This window comes from Gossypium arboreum, chromosome 5 (assembly GCF_025698485.1).
Source record: "Gossypium arboreum isolate Shixiya-1 chromosome 5, ASM2569848v2, whole genome shotgun sequence".
Taxonomy (NCBI): domain Eukaryota; kingdom Viridiplantae; phylum Streptophyta; class Magnoliopsida; order Malvales; family Malvaceae; genus Gossypium; species Gossypium arboreum.
In genome coordinates, this window is record NC_069074.1 from 25,567,563 (window position 1) to 25,587,997 (window position 20,435).

General features: G+C 32.6%; 2 protein-coding genes across 3 annotated transcripts; both read right to left on the minus strand.

Moving 5' to 3' along the window:
* Positions 1-12,333: 12,333 nt before the first annotated feature.
* On the minus strand, positions 12,334-14,913 carry LOC108450538 (subtilisin-like protease SBT3). The gene has a single exon (XM_017748212.2). It carries the CDS (start codon positions 14,754-14,756, stop codon positions 12,468-12,470), a length of 2,289 nt encoding a protein of 762 aa, XP_017603701.1. The 5' UTR covers positions 14,757-14,913; the 3' UTR covers positions 12,334-12,467.
* A 1,544-nt stretch (positions 14,914-16,457) lies between these two features.
* Positions 16,458-20,086, minus strand: LOC108449950 (probable serine/threonine-protein kinase At1g01540). Of its 2 annotated transcripts, XR_008283362.1 has the most exons (8): positions 19,223-20,080; positions 18,972-19,076; positions 18,698-18,820; positions 18,423-18,593; positions 18,202-18,331; positions 17,880-18,089; positions 17,208-17,445; positions 16,458-16,746 (listed from the first exon to the last, which is right to left on the minus strand). XR_008283362.1 is itself a non-coding variant. In XM_017747348.2 (7 exons), the coding sequence occupies exons 1-7, from the start codon at positions 19,855-19,857 to the stop codon at positions 17,293-17,295; spliced, it is 1,527 nt and encodes a 508-aa protein (XP_017602837.1). In that variant the 5' UTR covers positions 19,858-20,086; the 3' UTR covers positions 17,128-17,292. The 2 variants fall into 2 exon arrangements, 1 of the variants encoding a protein (XP_017602837.1); XM_017747348.2 differs by lacking the exon at positions 16,458-16,746 and having other exon boundaries at positions 17,128-17,445; positions 19,223-20,086.
* Positions 20,087-20,435: the final 349 nt, after the last annotated feature.

Here is a 20,435-nt window from a genome sequence, read left to right on the forward strand (position 1 = left end):
CCCAAATACACCTGAAGCCCAACACATACACCAACCCAAATTCAATAGTGGCCCAAATCTTAGTAGGCCCAATAAGCCCCAAACACATGGACTCCAAATCAGAAGCTAAGGTTTCCAGCAAACCCTAGCGCCGCAAGCACCCATCGTCAAGCACTTGCGCCGCAACCCAACATCCAGTCAATGCCCGATCGGTGCCGTAATCCTTGGAAGTACCTGCAAAAAGGGGAAGAAGAACGACAGAGCATGGCAGAAATAGCAAGAAATTGAAAGAAAATACTTACCTAATCTGTAACTCTAAAAACAGTGGCTATAAAAAGCTCATTTGAAACCTTTGTAACGATACGCATACAGGAACTGAAATAAAGAGCAAATACAAACAGTTTTTTTCGAAAATGTGAATCTTCTATTTTATTTTTTATTTTTCATGTTCAAAGCATATACATACACAAACAGTTTGATAAATAGCTCTAAAACGCGAAAAAGGGTTTTACCTTTCGTTTTTGTGACAAAAATCGAGGTCTCTAACCTCCGAGGGTCGCACGCGACGGCGTTTAGGACGACGGGTGGGTGTGTAAGGCGCGTGAACCACCTGATGACAAAGGTTTGGCCAGAGTTCCGAGGGCCCCTTTTCATTCCTCTTTCAGAGGATTTTTTAATTTTTTTTTAAACACGAATAGAAATGAAAATTTAAAGTTTTGTTTTGTATTTATAAGCTTCCCGAATGACATCGTTTTGGGGTGATCGTTTAGTGACCAAAACGGCGTCGTTTCAAGGCCTCAAGATCCGCATGTTGACCCGAACCCGGGGAAGATCCGCGCGTTTCTGATATTCGGGGAAATATCCCAATTGGTCCTTCCGTTTCTTTCACTTTTGTAATTAAATCCAATTTATTTTTTAATTTGGCCCAGAAATTTGTCTTTCAATCCAATCTAATCTTTGGGGCCACTTTGGAATGAATATGGGACGACGTCATTCCTTGGGAATAGGGCATTTTGCCCGATGAGTCCTTCACCCTTGGCGCACATTTCATTTAAATCCTAGATTCAGTTTTATTTTTCTAATTTCGTCCCTATAATTTTATAAAATTTTAAATTTAATCCTATGTGTTTTTTATATTATATATTACTTGTCTTATTCTAAACCTATATATGTTTTATTATATAATTATACAATTATTTTCACCTATTATTCATTATGTATTAATCCTTATATATATACATTAGTTTTATTATTATTATATAATTTAGTAAATGTTAGTTTGAAATCATTATTAAGTAATATGCTTTTAAATTTGTATTATTTATTATATTATTACTATATTGTATATATATTTATCCTAAATTCCTTTTTACATTAAATTATTTTAATAATATTGTTTCATTCATTATTTTCATATATATTATTTAGTGTATTCTAAATCATTTTATAAATGTAAAATTGTTTTACTTTTCTATATTATTACTTTTCATATATTATTTCATGTATTAGACATTTCATATATTTTCATTATTTTATATTATTATTTATATATATATTATTATCCTTAACTATTATATTTTATTAATCAATTACTTATATACTATATATTACGATTTTAAATCCATATACTTTTATATTATATATTATATAATTATTTTATTTAATACGTATATTATTTTTATATATTTTAAATATTATGTTTGTATTATTAACTTTTTTAAAAAAAATATGTATTAATTCTTTTATTCTTTTAAATACCAAAGGTTGATTTTAAATCATTATTAAGTGATGTTTATGTTGATATATACATATTGCCATTATTATCTTTTTTTCATGATATTTTTGTATGAATATTAAATTGTATATCATGCATCATTTTTATTATCAATATGTTTAAATATATGATGAATTACATGTTTATGTGTTTTTACTTATTCTTCTTAAATATATATCGTGTTTTATGTATATTTTACTTATTTAAAATTTGCCATGTTTCTTATATGTATATGTTAGTTAATGTATGATATTTATGTTATTGTGCTTTTATTTACCTATTATTGTAACATGTTATCTTGTATGTTATGTTAATATGCTCCTTCATGCATTGATTTTAAAAAACGAGACTCTAAAGTTTTCAAAAAAAATAAAGGCAATGCTTGGTGTTTGAAAATTTCGGGAAAAGTAGTGCCCTAACTTACTGGGTTGCAATTTTTCTCGTTGAGTTCGAATAGTCAAGCACCCTTTTAAGTTTTTTAAGGTTTTCAAAATACGAGCAACTGTTTTGGAATTTCAAAGCGTTGCGTCCTAACTTACTGGATGTGGTGTTTTGTCATTTCGAGATAAAGATTTTCAAAAAAGCTAGTTTAGTTTCGAATGTCTTAAAAATATTGTGTCCTAACTTACTGGATGAGATATTTTGATTCATTTGATACAAGTGAACCCCAATTTTCAAAATAAAAAATATTCTAAAGAGGATTGCATCTTAAAATTTTTAAATTTCTGATTTTGAAGACATTTGATAATTAATTAGGTACCAATTTTTGGGCGTTACGAGGGTGCTAATCCTTCCTCGTACGTAACCGACTCCCGAACCCGTTCTTTTTACTTTGTAGACCAAAACTAATGGTTTATCGGTGATCCAATCACACCTAAAAATATTGGTGGCGACTCCCGTTTTCGTTTTTTTAAGTCGATTCCCATTTTCCAAAACTCGATTTAAAAAAAATGGTCTCGACAGGGGCAATATCGAAGAGTGCAGTTTTGATTTCATCGTTTGAGATCTCTTTGCCTAGAAAATCTAAGTCAGTTTGGTCAAGTTGTGTAAACCGATTGGAGGGAAGCTCTCCCATCCTATCTGGTAATTCTCTATAGAGTTGTTGAAAGTAATTTACTGCCTCTTTTTGTATTTCATTTGGGTCATACAGCCAATCACCACTCATACTACATAAGGCATTTATACGATTACTTTTCCTTCTAAACATTGTGCGACTTTGAAAGAATTTTGTGTTTCTATCTCCTAGTTTAAGCCATTCGCATCTTGACTTTTGTTTCCATAATAATTCCTCATGACTGAGTACTTTTCAAGTTCGTCTCTTATTCCCATCCTCTCTTTGGGTTAGTATGTCTGAGTTTGACTTTTCAATTTCTTTCTGAATTCGATTTAATGCAAGCATCAATTTTCGCTTATGAGTCCCAATATGCCCATACACATTTTTGTTCCATTTTTTTAGGCCTATAGTGAGCCTTCCTAAGATTTCTTGCATACCCCCATTATACCTCCACAATTCTTTTATTATGTTTGGAGAACTCTGGTGCTGGGTCCATCCTGTGATGAATCTGAAGGGACGACCTCTTAGAGGGCTAATTTCTGGGTTTAGAGTAATAAGGATAAGTCGGTGATCTAATTTAATTCGTACTAGGTGTATGACCATACATTTTGGAAAATATTAAATCCAAGCTTTGTTCCCTAAAGCTCTGTCAAGTCTTTTAAAGATTCTTCTCCTTTACCAGGTAAAAGCTAATCCTCAAAATCCCAAGTCTTGTAGCTCATTATTCTCAACAAAATCACTTCAATTTGGGCATCTTCTACCTATGTTGCCTCCTTTTTTGTCACTTGTAGCTAGGATAACATTAAAACCCCCTACTGTCATCCAATGAATAGAAGTAGTAGAGATGGTTTCCTTTAATGCTTCCCAAAGCACTCGTTTTTTAGTACGATTAGGACTACCGTATAAGAATGTAATTAGAGCAACCTGTGTGGGGGTCTCGGAGGATACCCTTGTAAGAACAAACTGTGGGTGATTTTTAATAACTTCAAGGCAAACTATATGCTTCCATCCGATCTAGATTCCTCCCGAAAACCCTCGTGCTTTGACCTGGTGTAAGTATTGAAACCCTAACTTTGCAATAATCTTGTTTACTTTTTCCCCACTAACTTTTACTTCCAATAGGCTAACAATATTCGGCTTGTGTTCCACGTTGTATTCTTTGAAAATACGAGGGAATTTCACACTTGCACATCCTTGACAATTTCAAGTAAACACTGATAGATTGGCATTCATTATTTTATTCTGAAATTATAAGATTCCTCAGTTCTTCACCTTAGGTCCCTTCTTGGTTTACTAGATCCACTACATCTGTTTGAGGGACCTCAGACATCAATCCTTGTTGGAAGTCGTTCTGTAATAATTCTACAATATTGTTAACTAAATCAGTCAAAGAGAACTTTGGGGATGATGCTTTAAACAGACTGGGATTTTTCTTAATAGTTTTACTAAGCTTTTTACTATTATTAATATTATTTTTTAAGACTACTCTTTCTAGCTCCTCCACTTTGTGCTATCTTTAAATTTTCCCTGTGCACTGTGCCTCTTAGACTACTGCCACTCAAGTTTGCCGAAAAATTAGAGTAGATGTCGTTTTTAAACATTATGATTAAGTGTTTGCCAAAATTTAAAATTCCTTCCATCGGCGTCAGCAAAATCTCCTACAATCCACCAATTTTTGGCTTTTGCCTATCGTGGCCATCGTTAATATGGTCACCATCTGCGAAGTCTCCTAATCGCACCCTGTCGGTACTTTAACCCTCAACGAAATTCGTGTTTTAACCATGGTTCCTAATGGTTTGTTTTGCCTATTTCGTCACCTTGGGTCTCAACGTACTTAGGGGAGGTCGTGATTTTGATGACTTGCCTCCCCCATGTACCAAGTTAGTACCTTTCAACTCTCTAGCACTAGATTCAATTTCTTTTGGACATTCGTGGCCCAAGTTTTCCTTTTCTAGCCCACTAGCGCTAGTCCCCTCCTTATTTACTCTTGAGAGCCCATTCTCGATATTGGTCTTTATGAAGGCTTGATTTCATCACATGCCCAATATTTTTGCTGAGCCGATTCTACCCCAGGCCTATCTACTCTTGTTCAGTCGCAACTCTCAGCCCAAGCCTTATATCGAACCTATATTGACCAGTGGTCCCATGAACCAAATTACCACTAGTTTCTTTTTGCTGGGCTGATCGTTTCTCAGAAGAGCCTGCCCAAAAGCTATGGCTACCTCACTTAGGTTTGTTCCTTGTTGGCCCACTTTGGTATCGAAGTTGTCTTGTTGGGCCGAACTATTTTTCCCACCTTTTAGGGTTTCCAAGGCTTGGAATCGGGAAGCATATGCTGTTCCTATTCCCTCGCCATCTTTTGCTTCCACCGTCCTTGGCGACTTTTTTCCCCTTCATTCCACTAACATCCACGGGCCATAACCATTACTCATTGAGCCTTTGGGGTTTGAAGTTCCTGTCGTTGTCTACTCTTTTTCCTCCACTGAAAGAGTAAAATAGTAATATTAATTATTTAGATTTTAATTTCAGACATTATAGATATATATTTTCTAGAGTTGTTTATTGGTCACGCTACTCGCTTAGGCTTGAAAGTTCGCTTGAAAAATGGAAAGGTTTAGATAAAAATATAGATCTAAAAAACGAGTTTGGACAAAAGATAAGTCTTGTTTTCTAAACGGGCCGGGCCTTAGGCAAGATTTTTTTGCCCAGACTAGGCCATAATTTGCGTACTTTTTTTTTCTGCTATTATGTTGTTGTTTTGCTACCATTTCACTATTATATTGCTACTATTTTATTGTTGTTGTTTGAATATTATATAACTCTTGTTCTATTATTAATTTTGCTACTAATTTAAAAGCATTTACTTGTTTAGTGTTATTTAAGTATAAAGATTTTTTTAAAATTTTTTTTAATTTGTTAGGAAATATTTATTTTAATTTTTTAATATATTTGATATATTATATTTTTTAAATTTATTTTATATAAAAAATAATCTGAAAAAATTAAAATGGATGGGCCGAGCTCGAGTTTAATATTTTTTTTATCTAAACTAGACTTTGACAAAATTTTAGACTCATTTTTTATGTCAAGATGAACTCTAACGAAAGACTTAAACTTTTACATCGATTTGATCTAAATTCAGCCAGATCCTATCCATAATCAACTATAATATTTTCTAAATATGGAATTATTCTTATGTTGAATTTTTTTTTCTATTAAAGAAAACAATATTTAAAGCTAATAAACAACGTTGTAGTTTTAATGATATTAGGTGGCATAATATGAAAGAAGTCTTTCACCTTTTCTTGCAACAAAATCTGTGCGGATATTATTTTTCTAATCACGTTTAAAATTTTCCACACTTATTAAAGTTTTAATGTTTTTAATGAAACAAAAAGCTCGACAAGAATTTTAGGTAGGATTGGATGGACGATGAGTTGTTATGTATTTAGTTTATTTTTTGTCTAACGTTACAATATCATTATAGTATCTAATTTCACCACTACCATTATTTTTACACTAACTGCAGATAAATACACCGTCCATCTAAACCTATACTAATTCTTACATAATTGACCGCATTTTATGTGGTTTAAAAGTAGTTGTTGCACCCTAGGTGAAGGATCCTCCAAGTTTAGCACATAAATAAAACTTGCCCTTAATTCAGTCATCATTTGTATAATTTATCTATAATAACAAGTTATTTAAATCAAGATTTTTGGAATCAAATTGATGGTCGAATTAATTAGATAATTGATTCTCAAATTGATCAATTTGTTCAATTCAATTAAATAATTAATTAAAAAATAGAAAAAATATTTCAATTGATTCGCAAGTCAACTAATCTGCCCCTTATTTCGGACTAAATATCTTAACTAGTTCTTAGTCTAACTAACTAATCCAATTTAGCTATAAAAACAATGAACTAAACAGTTATAATTGGTATTAAAACATGTTCCACTTTTGTCCAATACCCAATAATCACATAAAAAAGCCACTTTTGTCCAATACCCAATAATCACATAAAAAAGCAAATACCTCACGATTTATATACAACTAGACCTTTTTTTAACAGTCGCCCTTTATAATAACATTGTATTATAGCAACCATTGTTATTGTAGAACCAATTTTTATTTTTATATTTTGTTTTTACCTTCTATAACAAGTGGGTTTGTTGTATTTTACTAAAATTAGTTTTATTTTTAAGTGAAATAAAAGTAATAAAATGTTATTTGAATAACATGTTCAAATTTAATATAAAAATATTAATAATAATTTATTAAATAAAAACAATATTTTAAAAATGAATTTATTTTATAAATTTTATTAAATATATAAACTAAATCTCAATAATTAATATATTAAAAAATTTAATTAAAAATTCAAATATATTCAAAGGAAGGTTGATTGTATGTCAAACTCAGAGGAAAAAGAAAGAAGTTAATGGTATGGAAGCATGGCTTTTAAGACAAAACTATTTATTTCTGGATCTCTCTCTCAACTCCTACAATGAAAACCTTCATACCCGTGTACAGCTTTCTTCTCTAAGGAAAGTTAAGATAAGGGTATGCCAATGCTGGGATACGAATCATCATTCCATAAATGGAAACTAGATTGGCGTATAAGAAATTAAACATTCATTTTCAGTCCTAAAACTATATAACATATAGTGTTTTGTAAGCTAAGATATTGAATGACTGTCAAATGATTTGTTCTTTTCTAATCACAGGAAAAACCTTGTTCAACTTATTGCTTCAATTTTCCCATTTCTGCTATCTTCATTTCATATGGTGTTATTTTGTTTTTTAATTTAGGTTTGGCTTGATCTGAAATATATACTCCCAAAAAACATTAAAAAAATCTGAATTTGCACGATTTACCTATATTTAATTTATAAAATTATTTTTTTATAATTTGAATAAAATAATATTAACATAAAATTTAACATAATCTACTAATAAAAGCTTGAAATTTTAACATGATCCAAAAAATATGTTTAGTATAGTATGTCACTTGTTTTCACATAGAAATTAGAAAGCTTACAGTATATTTTCATCAGAAAGGAAAATAAGGAAGGTAACAGTCAATGAATTACTGTTTAGTGTTTGATTGTAGCTCAGTTTTGAATGGTTGGATTGCTCTTATTTGGTTTTAGCTCTAATTTGGACATACTGTTTCGGGTATGATTCCATTTCATTTAATTAAATATTAAAAAGTATTTGTTTGTATAATAAATAAAATAAAATAATATATGACTTGAAACTACTACTATTAATAATGTCAGTAAAATCTTTTGTCTAATAATATTAAAATGAAATATATATATATATATATACATACAAAATAAAGCATTAGTTGTGGTGATAAAGCTGTGGTTTTATGCATGTAGATGGCATGGGTTTAAATATCATCATTATAATATTTTTATTGATCTTATTTTAAATGTAAAAAGACAAAATTATCCTTGTAAGAATATAACTTATTGTCATGTGTAAGGGTAATTTAGTAATTTCCCCAATTGAGTTTTCCAACGCAGTTGAGGTTGATGTCTAGTTGACCCATAACTCTAATTTAATTAGGGGTTTAAATAATAGTATAGATATTAATGGTTTTTTTTTTTTAAAGTTTGTCCTAGGAGAAATGTAATGGAGGAGTAATTCAAGGGTAAAAGCACTACGAAAGTCATTGTATGATGTTTTATGCATTTTGGTCCTACTGAAAAATAGACAAATTGATCCATGTATGTTAGATGAATGAGCAAAACAATCCATCTTCATAAATGTAATAGAGGAGCAATTCAAGAGTGGAAGTACCATAAAAGTCTTCATACATATGATGTTCTATATCCCTATATGTTATTTTTATTAGGGGTATGCATTCGGTTTCAGTTTTTACATTGTTATAACTAAATAAATCGTTTTTAACTTCTTCTTTTTCTTCATTTTTTACTTTATGTGTATGCATTGCGTGAATTTTGTCCAATTTTATATTAAAACAACCATAAATGTTTAATACATAATATCTCAAATTTTATCAACAATATCAAAACCTTACTAAAAAATTATTACATATTGTAGATTATCAATTTCAAAATTCCATAAATATAATATTGTAAACAATAAGCAATACCACAATATTAACATTTTCCTTTTGAAAATGGCAAAGACAATAATTTCGATAGACAATAAAGTATGGAGCTTTTAGATGATTTTCAGATTTGTACAAATAATAATAATTATGTGTTCGGATTCAATTTCTTTGAGGATTTTACATTAGATAAAAAAAATTATCTATTAAAACTTAATTCTAAAAGTATATAAATTTTATAATAATAAAATTAATTATATAAATGATAATTTGGGTTTAGGTTTAGTTTTCAGCTTTTTAATTTTAATTTTATTTTTATTTTTAGATTAAATTTTTAGGGTTTATAATTTAATTTTATAAATAAATTAATTATTAAGTTGGGTTTATAATTATATTTGGTTTGGGTTTAGTTTAAATTTAATTTTTAAGTTGGGTCCTTGGGTTGGGCTTCTATTATGATTTGAGTTGGGTTTAATATAATGATATTTGGCTGAGTATAAAATTATTTATTAATTAAAAATCAAAATAGGTTTATTGGGTTGGGATCCTCAATATCGAAACTGAACTGATTTAACCATTTAATCCGAATTAGCTACCTAAAATAATAAAAAAATTTCGATTTTTTGGGATCAGGTTGTATGGTTTCATCGGTTTAATTGAATTTTTGCTCACCCCTAATTTTAAGTGTTATATATGTAATATAATAATAAATTTAACCCTCAATATTTACATGTTTATTTAATCAGCCGCTACTAGTTTATTTGGAGCAAATTGTGTCTAAATATTTTTATTGTTTGATGTATTACTATTTTATCTTATATGTCACCCAATAAATAATTTTAAAATTATAAAAGTTAAATATCCAAAATACATGACAAATGGTTTTTACTTTTTTTTTATTTTACTTAAATAATCATTATTATTTGATTTAAAATTAAATAATTCTTTCAAATAAAAAATCAATTGTTTTAAAGCCAATTAAAATAATTATTTATTTACATAAAATTATTAAAAGATGCATATTTTTATACTATTTTTTTGAAGGCTAAATTTTTATACCATAATAAAAGTGAAGGATAAGTGAATTATTTATGAGATACATCTGAATAAGGCGTGTGAAGGTATGTTATTCTTATATTGTTAAGTACTATTTAAATTTAATTTCAAAAAGAGGTAAACCTAACATGTAAATAGATTAAAAGTTTAAAAGCATTTAACTGGTGCCATCAGGAAGAATGGCGTCGCCCCTTTTTTATCCAAAGGGTAATAATTGCTTCATATGGTCTTTAAACGTTTTATATAATATACTTCAATTCGGTACCGTTAATCGTAACAGCGACACCATTTTTTTTTATTTTTAAACTAGAGGTGGTAATATTAATGGCAATGGCATTACTGACGTTTATTGTTCAAAACGAGTTATTTACATACATAATTTTCAAAGTGAATCCTTTTTATAAATAATCAGAAAATTAGATTTTTTTTTTTAATAAAAAAGCCCATGTTTAGATATGCATTTGATACATATGTTAAACATGAATAGAGAGCATGCATGTAAATACGTACCTTCCAAATTGGTGACTGGTTTCAATGTAGGCTGCATTCTCATAGGATATTTTCGAAGCCATCATAGGCAGAGAGGCTTTTTATTTTTGGTCACCTGGTTTAATGGCTTCGTCTAATTCAACCCGAGTGTCTGTATTTCCTATCACCGTTGTATACGTCGCCTATCATTTCATCAGACTCTGATTGTTGGGTTCATTAAATTAGAGTTTTAAGAAAAAAGCTTGGAAGAATGAAATCTCTACGTTTCATTCATCTCATAATCTTAACTGAAATATTTATTTGATGACATAATAAAGTAGCAGGTAATGAAACATTTGTTACCTATCCTCACTCTTCAACTGCAATTTTAACTTTTCCCTTTACAACTCCTCAGCGTGAACCTAAATTCTCAACAATGGTGGACCCAGAAACGCGGCAAAAAATCCTACCTGAAATTTATAAGATTTTTTGTTTACCTCTGTGTTGATGATTGGGTTCGGTTTCAAAAAATAAAAATAAAAAAATTCCCAGTTTTAGTCCGTTTTCGGCTTTACCCGCTTAAAAAGTCTGTTTTATTATTTAAAAATTAATAAATTATTAATTATATATATTTTTATAATTAAATTTATTTTTTTAAAAATAATTATTTAAATTAAATTCGGGTTAAGGCAATCCAAATTATAAAATACTTGTCAAAGTTCAACCCAAGTTGAGTTGGATTTACCATACCACGTGAGCTACTCAACCCATGAACATGTTTAATATTAAAGCATTAGAATTACATTATAAAATCAAAACAAAGTCTTATATTACAATATGGTGGATAAAATTATTATAGAAACTTTTGTAGTAAGAGTCAATTTGTACTTTGCCCTCTCTATTTAAAAATAGATAATTTAGTATTTATATATTAGATTAAAGGATAAATGATCTTTTATGTTAAAATTTCATCTATTTTACTATTAAAAATTGGTATGGTTGATAAAATAAACAAAAAATGACACATGTTGTGTCACGGGTATCTCATGCTGATGTACATGGACCAACTTTTAACAATAAAATGAATGTACTTTTTAATAAAAAATAAATTTACTTTTAATCTAACATATAAAATTATAATAAAAAAAACAAAATGTAATTTCCGCATAATACTTTTACTGAATTCGATTATCAATGATAATATCTCTTTAGTCTCCCATATGCATACATCAAAATTAGTAGTCTTTTTCTTAATTTGAATCAAAGAGTTGTTGCATATAAGAACTTTTTATGAATGGAAATAGTATATTAAAAAAAAAATTGTTTCATTAAAACATAAAACTATTTATATTTATTTAAAATTAACGATCTCATTAAAGTATAGTGTCCCAAATGTTGTTAAATTTTTATCATTATGATTTCTAAAGCTTTGGGTCGATATTGAATTGTCCCAAACGTTAAGGTATTGAAAGAAGGTAGAAAACAAAGAATTTTATAGAAAATACCCCACAATTTTATGTTAGGTTGGGTCCAATGACTACATAGGCTAACAGTGTCATATCAGACCATCCAACAGTCTTAAAGAAGTCACTAATCATAACAACAATCTTAATTATTTTTAGTTGCACAATTTTTCACTCTTCCTAGCTTTTTGTTTTGTGTGCTTTTTCTTCTTCCTTTTTAAACACGATTGTCAAAATAGCCATGCATGGAATAGGATAACATAAAATAAACGACCTCCAGACAAGCAACTAACTAACACCCACTTGATTATTACTATTAATTATTGTCACCAAAGTCTTGATTTTAATTGGTTCCAGTTTTTTGTTTTTGTCTGAAGTTTCTACTCTTGGGTCTTTCTTTTCCTCCTTTGATAAACATCATATAAATTATTAAAGCTGTAACAGTCTAAAATTGTTTAACGACAGTAAAAATTACTAAATTGAACCAAACAGATATCTTACAAATATATAAAAGATTTTTTTAAAAAATTAAATAGATTTAGTATATAGAATTTGTAGTCAAGACCATGATTGAAAACGATTTTGTCATTTGTCGATCTTGTAGCTTGTGGCAACAATGGGACTTCTAACAACATGTTTTCGTTGGCTGTCTTCCCAAATGAGATAACCAAAAGACACAGTCTTATCAAGCTGTCTTGGACCTTCAATGCTCAACTTGAAGCTTTTCTTCTCGTTTATTTCCTTGAAGACCAACGTGTCTGGCTCCACATTTACCTTAACTCCCTTCATTGCTGTCAAAATTGCTTTGTAGATGAAGCTTCCTTCTCCAACATTAGTCACTGTTCTTTGAAATTCCTTCACTGTGTTGGAATCCGGTTTCACATTCCTGTCATTGAAATATGCTATAAAAGAAGGGTAATTGAGATCTAAAGAAGGGTTGGAACAGTTGCTTGAAGATGATTTTGTGATGGTTTTTATTTGTTGTGGTGTAAAGTTTAGACCGCAAAGAAAGTCGATGTAATCTTGGACTGTAGCATCGTATACGAGCCCGGGGTCAAGCGCTTTGTTGGGATTGATATGGCCAGCTCCCATTGCTAGTGGAGTGGCCGGTTGGAGATTAGTACCGATATCCTCGATAGGATTGCCGGTGTTATCGATGGGATCCGACGTAGTCATCAAGGCTGATCGGATCGCTGTGGGGCTCCAATCCGGATGTGCCCCTTTCAGGAGTGCTGCAATTCCTGCTACATGGGGGCATGCCATGGATGTTCCCGAAAGTAAATTGAAGCTACTAAACAACATATCGTCATTCAAACGAGCCACTCCGATATTTAGCGGCCAAGCAGCTAGGATTGAGTCACCAGGGGCCATAATATCAGGCTTGAGGACCGATGGAGCACTATAGGATGGTCCTCTAGATGTATAACTAGTTACAGTGGGTGAGGGTTTGGAGCCCAGAAATGTTGTTTTAAACTCAATGCTGGCTTTTGGGTTTTTATTGGTCTTAATGTAATCGACGACAATATCGCCATCTTTTTGTTCCAGGAAAATGGCTGGGAAAGGGCTTTGAGTGAATATATCCAAGAGGGTACTATTTGTTATGAAAACACCAGCTACATTCCCCGCCACTTGAATGCTGCTAAATTGGTCATTGAGGGAATCTTCCTTGCCTGGATCTTGGCAAACAATAATCATTCCCACAAGTTTCTTCAACTCTTTGGTTTTATCACATTTGTCCATGAAAACAATTGGGTATTGGGTTGAAGAAAAATTCCCAGGATAAAGAGCAGCTCCTCTGACATAACCATCGGTTCCAAGGCTTAAACTTGCGCCGAAGGATCGATCCATTGTACTGGCAGCCACAGTTAAAACCCAAGGGGTTCCATTATGTAGGGTCTCTAAATCTGGGCCTTCATTTCCTGCAGATGTAGAAACGAAAATGTTCTTCTCTATAGCAGCAAATGTGGCTATTGCTATGGGGTCTTCATACAATTCAAGCTCATCCAAGCCAAATGACAAGGAAAGAACATCAACACCGTCATTAATCGCTTGATCAATGGCAGCAATTACATCGGTCGTATATGAGCCTTCATCCCAAAGAGCTTTATACATGGCAACTCGAGCCCCTGGAGCCATTCCTCTAGCAGTTCCCTGGGCATATCCAAAGTATGAAGCATCTCCCACATATGTTCCAGCCGCAGTTGATGATGTATGAGTCCCATGTCCTGCAGTGTCCCGTGGAGAATTCATTGCGATGGTGATACTAGGATTGTTGGCAATCAAGCCTTTATTGAAAGACCTTGCACCTATGAGCTTTTTGTTGCAGAGTGAAGAGTTGAATTGGGTACCACTCTCACATTTCCCTTTCCATCTCAATGGAACATCATTCATTCCATCATCATTAAAGCTCTCACTTTCCGGCCAAACCCCGGTATCAATCAGCCCAATAATAACATCTTTGCCGAAACCCGACGCCGGCCACAAACCGGCATCGGAACTCAAGCCAAGAAACTTGAAAGAATAAGTAGTATCGAGCTTCACAGTTTTGTCTCTAATGGACGAAACATACCCCCGAGAGTTTTTCAAGGCCTCAAGCTGAGCCAGAGTGAGACTCGCACTGAAACCTTGGATAACATGGTTATAACTATAGAGAAGTTCAGCAGTGGGGATGGTTGAATTGGTGTTAGCTCTCAAGTTAGCAGATAAAGATGAAAGTGTAGCCAAGTACCAGCTTTGGCGGCCGGCAAAAGCTTTGGGCATGGCAGAGTGGTCCATGTGAATGATATAGTTATCGGCTTGTACCTGCTTTGTAAAGATGAATGATAGACTAAAATAAAGGCAAATAAACAGGAGATTGATATGATGAGCTGCCATGGTAGAGATCGGAATTTGGGAAGATGATGATGATGATGAATTTTGTAAAGCTTATATAGGGAAATAGGATGCGTGGGAGCTTGTGAATTGTCTGAAAGATATCCAAACAAGAAAATTTTGTAAAGGCCTTATCTATCAAAATCGATCTTGCTTGTGGTGGGGCAGAGCTAAGATAGAACAAGTTCTGTGTTATTTCTAATTTCATGGTCCTTACAACTTGCAAGTCAATGAAAAAGTGAAACAGGGGGAAATACGGGCCAATTAATTCAGAATTTAGAAGCAAAGTGTCTTCATAGTTGGTGGCAATCCAAGTACTTGAATAATTGGTACAATATGGGGTCGTTTTGGAGACCAAAACTTGCAAGAAAGCAACAGCAATTTGGCCCATATTTTTGGGCGTTTCTGAAACTTGAAAGATATTGAAGATTGAGAATGGTGTTAAAGAAAGGGGTTGTCGACAAAATGTAATCCTGGGGAATGGTCGGCATTTCCATGAGAAGTTTGGGAATGGTTGGCCTTAATTTTTCTTTTTATAATTCTCTCCTCCCTCATTGTGTATTGGTAAAAGCTTTGATGGTCATTAAAATCTTATACCTCAATAATATTTGTGACTGAGAGGAGTTGTTTAATCTCATTACAATTTCACAATCTTATATTTTTTCATCGTTAATATTGTCTTCTTCTTTTTTTACCTTATTTTACATGTGTTATAGCAAAATAGAGATCTCCCATCCCTTTCACTAGGTATGAGATTTTATGAACAACAAAGCTTTATCAATGTATGAATCCTCAATGTATCAAATATAATTTTTTTAAATAATAAAATTTCCTTAATTATTTTACTTTTTTAGTCAAAAGTAGATATCCATCGTCAATAGACATACCAAAAATGTTTAATGTCACACTTTGTTAGTTTTTATAAGCATAACTTACAAATAAATAAAAAAACATTTTAACTATTTTACCCTTGAATAAGATATAAAGTATTTAAGATAAACTGCACAGTTAGTCACTCAACTTTTATAAATTTTTATTTTGAACACTAAAAAAAAAAAATTACAAATTGAGCACTGCCGTTAACAACCGTTTTCAATTTTTAAAAAATCAACAAGTGATCAAAAAGAAAACTTATTACAATCAAGTGATTAAAATGAGTGTACAATAACATTAAATTAACAGGGTAACCAAAATGAAAACTTCTTAAACTCGGGTAACTAAAATGAAAACAGTTATTAATGGCAGTGCCCAATTTGCAAATTTTTATTTCTAGTGTCCAAAATGAAAACTTATGAAAGTTATGTGTCCAATTGTGTAGTTTAGCCAAGTATTCAATACACGAAATGTTAACTGTTCTCTATGTAAACCGTCTTAAAATCAAGGACTATATTTTGAGCAAGTACAACTTCACATAATCAAGCTAGGCGCAAGCTACATACATATTACGAATAATAAGCTCTTTCTTTTTTCTAAAGGAAAAAAGTGCAAAGTGGTCACAACTTGGTCACGGTTTCATTGCAACATTAATTCTATGTACCTATACACCCTGTGTTGCATGGATGTGAGCCATATTTTCTAAATCCGCCTTAAATTGCAATTATTAAAGCCTGATTACCACTAAAATTATAAGATATTTGCATCATTGCTTGCATCATTGCATGCATCTTACCGTTAGTAGATTTTGAAGCTGTAATACTCACTCTGTTAAAAAAGTTGATCTACTCCACTTTGTAACTCAGAGTTCAAACAGCTTTCCGTTGTTGGAATGCTAGGATTTAAGCCTCAATTATTACAAGAACTGGGCCATAAACAAAATAATAGAAAAGAAGAGTAAATTTACGTTAAGCAAACACAATACGATGGATTGTGACACACACGTCATATTCAAGTAACATTATAGCACATCTAACTATTATGAAGGAAAGCGCCAATGTTTCCACCTCCCTTTTTAGTTGTCAAGGTTTGCTCCCGTCGCAAGCAAAGTCCCCACACCCTTTAAAACGCGGATGGTCATGCAATGCAGATACATGTGAGTTGTAGGACCCCTATGTTACAATTCATCACCCTCTGACCTCCCAATATGTTAGCAACTGACATTTGTATACTCTGATATTTTTACTATGACCTTCGATTCTAATAATTCAAGCATCCCAGCTTCAATACTAGATTATATGACATATAATTATCATTGTCAAAGCTCGAGGAACATGAGACGGGTTTTGTTTATCTAACAACTAATGAACCAAATTATAGACCTGAAAGAAGCAACATGGCAGCATGGCCAAGAACATGATTAATCATATTACCAGCTGAAACTATATAGCAAGAAACGGTAATGCATACATCGATTATATACCAATTGAAGATACTGAGCTTTGAAAAATAAAAACAAAAAAATATTGCATTTAAAGATGACATGTATTGTATATACACAGAGGTTGAAGTGGTGTTTACCTATGCTGGCTCTCCATGGAAACAAATAGCTAAAGACGATGTGTGAATTCACCTTAACCTGAGTTTGAATGGCTATTTATTGCTCTTAGGATTCTTGTTTTCTCCATAACGATCTATTAGTTTGGGCACCACTTTCATACCCACTACTATCACCGGATTCGTTTACACATTTGTCAGTCAATCTATTCTTTACATCATCTCGTAGTGAGCGCATGTTCTCCCGTCCATCTTTGCGTTCCTGAAATTTAAATGTAGAAAGAAAAGTGACATGTGGCAGAATAACGTCGACAAGTTTAGGCACAATTAATATGTTCGATAAATTTTGACTTTGCAAAAGCATTTTTCTTAAACACATCTGGACCAAAATATCATCCAATGGATTCCAGCGGAACATGAATGTTCCTAGTAAAAAAATGTTTCATTTAGCAATTAAACTTGAGCATCATTGAAAATTGCTAATCTTCTCTTGATTTTCTCATCAATAATGAAACTAATAATGATGTTGCATTATACATGATGAAATATGCACTCTTGTCAACCCAAGCAATTTGAACATGCGAAACAAATTGCTTAACAAAAGAAACATCTAGTAAAACACATGGAACAAAATATTGTACAAAATAATCTAACAGAAACAAGTTAAAATTCAGAACTAATGTTACGTCAACTTACATCTCTAAACGGGAACTCATTGGCTTCTAGCATATGAATTACATGCCCCATTTTAGGCCTTTTCTGAGCATTTGGGTCCACGCAGCGTAAAGCAACTAAAAGGGCTCGCTTCAGTGCTCTGGAAGAAGGCTTCTCTGGTAACCTGGGATCCAAAACACTCTCTGCATTCCTGTTGCTAACCATTGATTTAATCCACTCGACTAGATTTACCTGAAAGTTGGAACAAATTGCATACTTATTACAAGAATAAAAGACCAAGAAAGCCATCAAGCTTTGAATCATAGGATAATATTATCAATTGACTTAATTAAGGCCTACAAACCTCTCCTTGAGGCCGGCTGTAATCCACCGGAGTTCTTCCTGAAATTATTTCCATAAGAAGAATGCCAAAGCTGTATACATCACTTCTCTCGTTTAGCATGCCTGTGCTAGCATATTCAGGAGCCACATATCTACAAAACAGAGGCAGTACTAGTATATCAGATGACCATATGAAAACATTAGATAACCATGAATATGTTCGCTAACAGAAGTTCGACCAACCCAAATGTTCCCATCACACGAGTGGTCACATAACTCCTCCCAGACCCCAAGAGCTTGGCAAGGCCAAAGTCGGATACTTTTGGATTCCACTGCTTATCAAGCAAAATGTTGCTTGACTTGATATCACGATGAACAACCTTAGGTTCAAGTCCCTCATGCAGATATGCCAACCTAAATTTCAGTTTTTGCAAACAACAACATTCTCAACAAACATGGGGAAGAACACGAAGGACAATTCAAGTTCGGTTACCATTTTCTGTTAACTGAAAATTTACCCTTTCGCAGTTCCAAGCACTATATTCATACGGATCTCCCATGTCAAAGGGCTGCAAGGTCCCACATCTCCATGAAGCCATTGTTCTAAATTCCCATTGTCAACATACTCATAAACAAGCATCCTATGACCACCAAATTAAGTATGTTAGCAAATCCTAGCATGATGCTGAAGTTTCACAATTGTAAAAGTTGCAAGTTTTAACATAAAATCCAAACTTCCAATGCAGCAAATTAAGATCAAAATGCAACAAAAAACAGAGAGTACGTACGTACCTGTGAGCTCCTTCAGCACAATAACCAAGTAATCTCACCAAGTTCTTATGCCGTACACGCCCAATTGCTTCCACTTCAACCTTAAACTCCTTTTCAGCTTGACCCCTAAAAGAAAATACAAGAAGAAAATCGAAAACAAAAGTCAAGTTTCCCCCAACACAGAACTCCATGCTTTTCTCAAAAAGTTACACTAATACAACAAATGCATTAAAGAGCTTAAATTTAACCTCAAAAAAGGGTAGCCTTTTTACCTATTATTTAGCAGATTCTTGACAGCAACTTTGCTATTGTCTTCCAAAACTCCACGGTAAACAATTCCATAGCCCCCTTCACCAATCACATTATCCGCCGCAAAATCATTTGTAGACTCCTCAAGCTCTCTCAATGTATGCCAATGTCCCCACCCCAAGTGGGAAACTTCCGGAACAGCCCTAACTGTCATCCCTTGATCACTACACCGGGCCTCACCTGACCCGTGACCCGACCCGGATCCACGCTCTGGAGACGCTACCTTATGATCCTTCCCTATCTCAATGTGAATGCCGTTGCACCTAGAAACATCGCCGCTGCCTTCTTCCGGATGAAGAATCAATACAGGGTCGGATTCCGGAAGTAGGACAGGGTTAGAATGATGGGACGGTTCGACGCGGATTTCTTGAATCTCCTTAGAAGCGATGGGGATACTGGAGTTAAGAATAGGCTTAACAACGTTGTTGCTGCTGCGGGTTGCTTTGTTTTGGCGTTTACAAGTGATACAAAGGGAAATAAGGAAGAGAACGATGACTATAGCAGTTCCAACGCAGATTCCAAGAACAACCCATAATTGCAAACTGAAAATAGAGGTGCGTTTCGACAGCTGATCGTTTAAGAAGGAATAACCAGACATTATCACGAGTTACTTAGTTTCCTAAAAGAAGAGCCAATTTCAAGATATCTTTTGTTTGCTCAAGAAATGAAGTGAGAAGAGGAAATGTTGAGGTAAAGATGATTTAAACGTGGCCATGGAAGAGGGAGAAAAGAGTGAAAACAGTGGAAGCAGACTGCAGAAGACAAAGAGTAGGCTGCAGCTGGCCTGATGTAGACGTAGCAATTTTGTCACAACAGCATTGGAAGACATAAATATGATACTAAAAAAATCATTTAAAACTAATCTTTACATAAAAACAATATATTAATGTCGAAAACATATATAATTAATGTATTTAAATTTATTTAAATATAATTACAATACATAGAAAAAGATAAATATTAATTTTATACATTGTTTTCATGTGTAATTTAATACATAAACTTTGATTTAGTATAATTATATACATAAAATTTGGATTACGATTTATAGGTATAGACATGGAGGCTTTTTTACCACAATAATGTGAAAAAATAATTAATTATCAAAATAGGTACACCAAAAAATATTTACGAAAATAGGCATATGTTACAGTGTCTCGTCAACGCTGCCTAACA